Genomic DNA, 4,349 nt, shown 5'->3' on the forward strand with positions numbered 1-4,349 from the left:
TGAACCAGGTAATCCATTTCTAGGAATTTCCCTTTCAGAAATACTCTCACATTCAAAGGAAATTCAGTGCTTACTCTGTATGTAAAAATATCCTAGAAAATGCCTTCTAATTCAACAGAACTCCTGAAACCTGTATCTGCCCTTACTATAGAAACACAGAAACCTGGCCCAGTTGTTTCCAGAATCACCAAAACATGTACCTCTCACTTCCCTGGAGTCTGGCCCTGTTGTTTCTCCTGAGCCACAGACACCTTCTCTTCCTTAAATGAAAGCTCGTTGCAGAAAAAATATGCTTAATGTCTCATTTGTGTAGAATGTGTAAACGTAGACCTTCTCTTCGGTGACACATGAGTACAGTGGCTACCCCTGGGGAGTGATACTTTGTGAGTACCTTGTACTGCATGAATGAGTATGTTTTTAACTGTGAGCTTCTGTTACTTTCACCACCTTAACAAGGCTAGCTTAAAAGTTTAAAAGCCTTATTTTCTGGCAAGCAAGTTGCCTCAAGGGTGTCCTCCATCTGAATTGCCGTTTTTGGCAAACTCCATCACATCTTTCAAGATCTCTGCTTGAGTGTCTTCTCTGTGTTGCCCTCCACATTCTTATCTTCCCAACTGATATAAGTACCGTATTGCAAGACACCCCTTTAAACCCAAGCGCCTAGAAAAGCATGGGGCACAAAATAATTTATTAAATGAATGGATAAAAGTATATTAGGATGGATAAAACATTACAAGATATGTTGACTTTTTTTTAAAGCTGTCTTTTCATGTTAGATTTAGTTTAACAAGTGCTTTCTGAAATGGACCTCAAGTTCCTTGCTCTGCCTTAATAGCCTAGCTTTAGCTTTGATATTTACTCAGCTTTGCGTACTGACAGCTTGTTGATTCGCGGTTTTAGAGTCAAAGTGTAAGGCACATGCAATAGGTAATTCTAGAGTGAAGCTTGGGTCCCTGATAGTCCTATAACCTGGGTAAGTCATTTCTTTGAACATTAGTTCCTTCATCTGTAAATGAAAGTAATATTTGAGTCATATTGTTAGGAGTGTTAAATGAGATGATGTATATAAAAATAGCAGAGTTCCTGGGACTCAGTTGAAAATTAATTATTATTTTTCCCATCTCTTCAAAATCTTTATAGAGATATTATCTAATAAATGCATGTGCCATTCTAGACTTATGCAAGTATAGAATGGACTAGAAACAGCATTTTATTCAAAATTATGTTCCCTGAAAATCATTTATTTCTACTTTATTGCAGCACTGTTTTTAAAGAATATAATCGTGTATGTTATAAAAATGGAAGTATTCCAGGAACTTCATAAGCCATCGGCACGTTTGGAGTGTGACCACTGCAATTTCAGAGGCACAGATTATGAAAATGTACAAATCCACATGGGTACCATCCATCCAGAATTTTGTGATGAAATGGATGCTGGTGGGTTAGGTAAAATGATATTTTACCAGAAAAGTGCAAAGCTATTTCACTGCCATAAATGCTTTTTCACCAGCAAGATGTACTCTAATGTATACTATCACATCACATCCAAACATTCAGCCCCAGAGAAATGGAATGAGAAACCAAAAAATCAGTTAAACAAAGAAGCAGATCCTGTGAAAAGCCCTTCTGTTCCTGAACACCAGAAAATGGCCTCTAATTCAGCAGAACTCCTGAAACCTATACCTGCCCTTTCCATAGAAACACAGAAATTTGGCCCAGTTATGTCTCCAGAATCACCACAACCTACTCCTCTTGCTTCCCTGGACTCTGAGAAACCGGGCCCTGTTGTTTCTCCTGAGCCACAGACACCGTCTCTTCCTTCTCCCGAGCCTCCAAAACCTGCCCCTGTTTCTTCTCCTGAACTTCCAAAACCAGTCCCTGTTCCTTCTCCAGAACCACAGAAACTTGCTCCCGTATCTCCTGAGCCAGTAAAGGCAACTCTTACTAATCCCAAACCCCAGAAACACTCCCATTTCCCAGAAACATTGGGGCCACCTTCAGCCTCATCTCCAGAGTCACCAGTTCTGGCTGCCTCCCCTGAACCTTGGGGACCATCCCCAACTGCGTCTCCAGAGTCTCGGAAGCCAGTCCGGACTGTTTCCCCTGAGCCAAGGAAGCTGTCCCCATCGGAGTCTCCTGAACCTTGGAAGCCATTCCCTGCTGTGTCCCCAGAGCCTCGGAGACCAGCCCCAGCTGTGTCACCAGGTTCTTGGAAGCCAGGGCCACCTGGGTCCCCCAGGTCTTGGAAATCCAGTCCGTCAGCATCATCAGGACCTTGGAAGCCAGCTAAAGCTGCTCCATCTGTGTCTCCTGGACCTTGGAAACCAATTCCTTCTATATCCCCTGGACCTTGGAAACCAACTCCATCCATGTCCCCTGCATCCTGGAAGTCTTCATCAGTCTCACCTGGTTCCTGGAAATCTCCCCCCGCATCTCCTGAGTCGTGGAAGTCTGGCCCACCAGAACTCCGAAAGACAGCTCCCACCTTGTCACCTGAACATTGGAAGACAGTTCCTCCAGTGTCTCCTGAGCTCCGTAAAGCAGGACCTCCCTTGTCTCCTGAGCTTCGCAAACCAGGCCCACCACTGTCCCCAGAGATCCGTAGTCCAGCGGGATCTCCAGAGCTCAGAAAACCCTCAGGGTCTCCAGAGCTTTGGAAGCTTTCCCCTGAGCAGCGGAAAACTTCTCCTGCTTCACTTGATTTTTCTGAGTCCCAGAAAGGTTCCCGTGCTGGTTCCCCTGATCTCTGGAAGTCTTCCTTTTTTATTGAACCTCAGAAACCTGTCTTCCCTGAGACCCGGAAACCAGGTCCTTCTGGGCCATCTGAGTCCCCTAAAGCTTCCTCTGATATCTGGAAGCCTGTTCTCTCTATTGATGCTGAGCCTAGAAAACCTGCCCTGTTTTCTGAGCCTACCAAAACAGCCCCTCCTGCTTCTCCTGAACCACGAAAACGTGCTCTTTTTCCAGAGCCCCGGAAACATGCCCTTTTCCCCGAACTTCCCAAAGCTGCTGTCTTCTCAGAATCTCAGAAGGCAGTTGAGCTTGGTGATGAACTACAGGCAGATGCCATAGACGATCAAAAGTGTGATGTTTTGGTTCAGGAAGAACTACTAGCTACACCTAAGAAACTCTTAGAAGACACTTTATTTCCTTCCTCAAAGAAGCTCAAGAAAGACAACCAAGAGAACTCGGATGCTGAGCTTAGTAGCAGTGAGTATATAAAAACAGATTTGGATGCGATGGATAGTAAGGGCCAAGAATCGAGCAGTGATCAAGAGCAGGTTGATGTGGAATCTGTTGATTTTAGTAAAGAGAACAAAATAGACATGACTAGTCCAGAGCAGTCCAAAAATGTCCTGCAGTTTACTGAAGAAAAAGAGGCTTTTATCTCTGAAGAAGAGATTGCAAAATACATGAAGCGTGGAAAAGGAAAGTATTATTGCAAAATTTGTTGCTGTCGTGCTATGAAAAAAGGTGCTGTTTTGCATCATTTGGTTAACAAGCATAATGTCCACAGTCCTTACAAATGTACAATTTGTGGAAAGGCTTTCCTTTTGGAATCTCTCCTTAAAAATCATGTAGCAGCTCATGGGCAAAGTTTACTTAAATGTCCACGTTGTAATTTTGAGTCAAATTTTCCAAGAGGCTTTAAGAAACATTTAACTCATTGTCAAAGCCGGCATAATGAAGAGGCAAATAAAAAGCTAATGGAAGCGCTGGAAGCTCCACTGGAGGAGCAGCAAATTTGATTTTTAAATGCGGTGTGGATATATGCTCCACAGAGTTGTTCAGTGAACCCATTGTTGACAGTCTAGTTAAATAGCCTAGTTGGATCAGTAGATGTTGACATGTATGGTGTACTGTGTCTCAGTAGTGTTACAAAGCATAAGCATTTGGTTATTTTTTTCTTGATCTTTATGTGGTTGTTGTGTAAGTCAATAAATTCATATTGTATATTCCAGATGGGTAAAATTAATTTCAGTATATTTGAATAATATGAAGAGGTAGGCATTCCATTTAACAATCAAGAGCAAGTTGTACTCAATTTAAAACATCTAGTTAAAGTGTATCTTGCTGTGCAACTAATTTCAGACATTGGAAATTATTTGTTAGAATGCTTAAGAATTAGGCATGAAATTTTTGAGAAATTTTGTTCTCAAGTATTTTCACATCAAAAATTATTTTAAAGTTTCTATTTGGTCATATAAAATTATTTATAAATCTTGAACCCCTTCTAGGTGTTTATTAACTTTTATATTATGGAAGATTGGAGTCTCAGGGTTGCTGATTTTCTGCTAAAAGAGGGGAAATTGAGTCCGTTTAAAAAATAGTTTGCAGCCTTCTCCTGT

The 4,349-nt window shown here is 41.8% G+C and overlaps 1 protein-coding gene across 1 annotated transcript; it reads left to right on the forward strand.

Annotated features, from left to right (window-relative positions):
* Positions 1-1,298: 1,298 nt before the first annotated feature.
* CHAMP1 (chromosome alignment maintaining phosphoprotein 1) lies at positions 1,299-3,749 on the forward strand (the record flags this gene model as incomplete). The annotated part of the gene is made up of 1 exon (XM_079722115.1): positions 1,299-3,749. The coding sequence occupies one exon, from the start codon at positions 1,299-1,301 to the stop codon at positions 3,747-3,749; it is 2,451 nt and encodes an 816-aa protein (XP_079578241.1).
* Between the last annotated feature and the right edge of the window lie 600 nt (positions 3,750-4,349).

Source organism: Hyperoodon ampullatus (genome assembly GCF_949752795.1).
Source record: "Hyperoodon ampullatus genome assembly, chromosome: 16".
NCBI lineage: Eukaryota > Metazoa > Chordata > Mammalia > Artiodactyla > Ziphiidae > Hyperoodon > Hyperoodon ampullatus.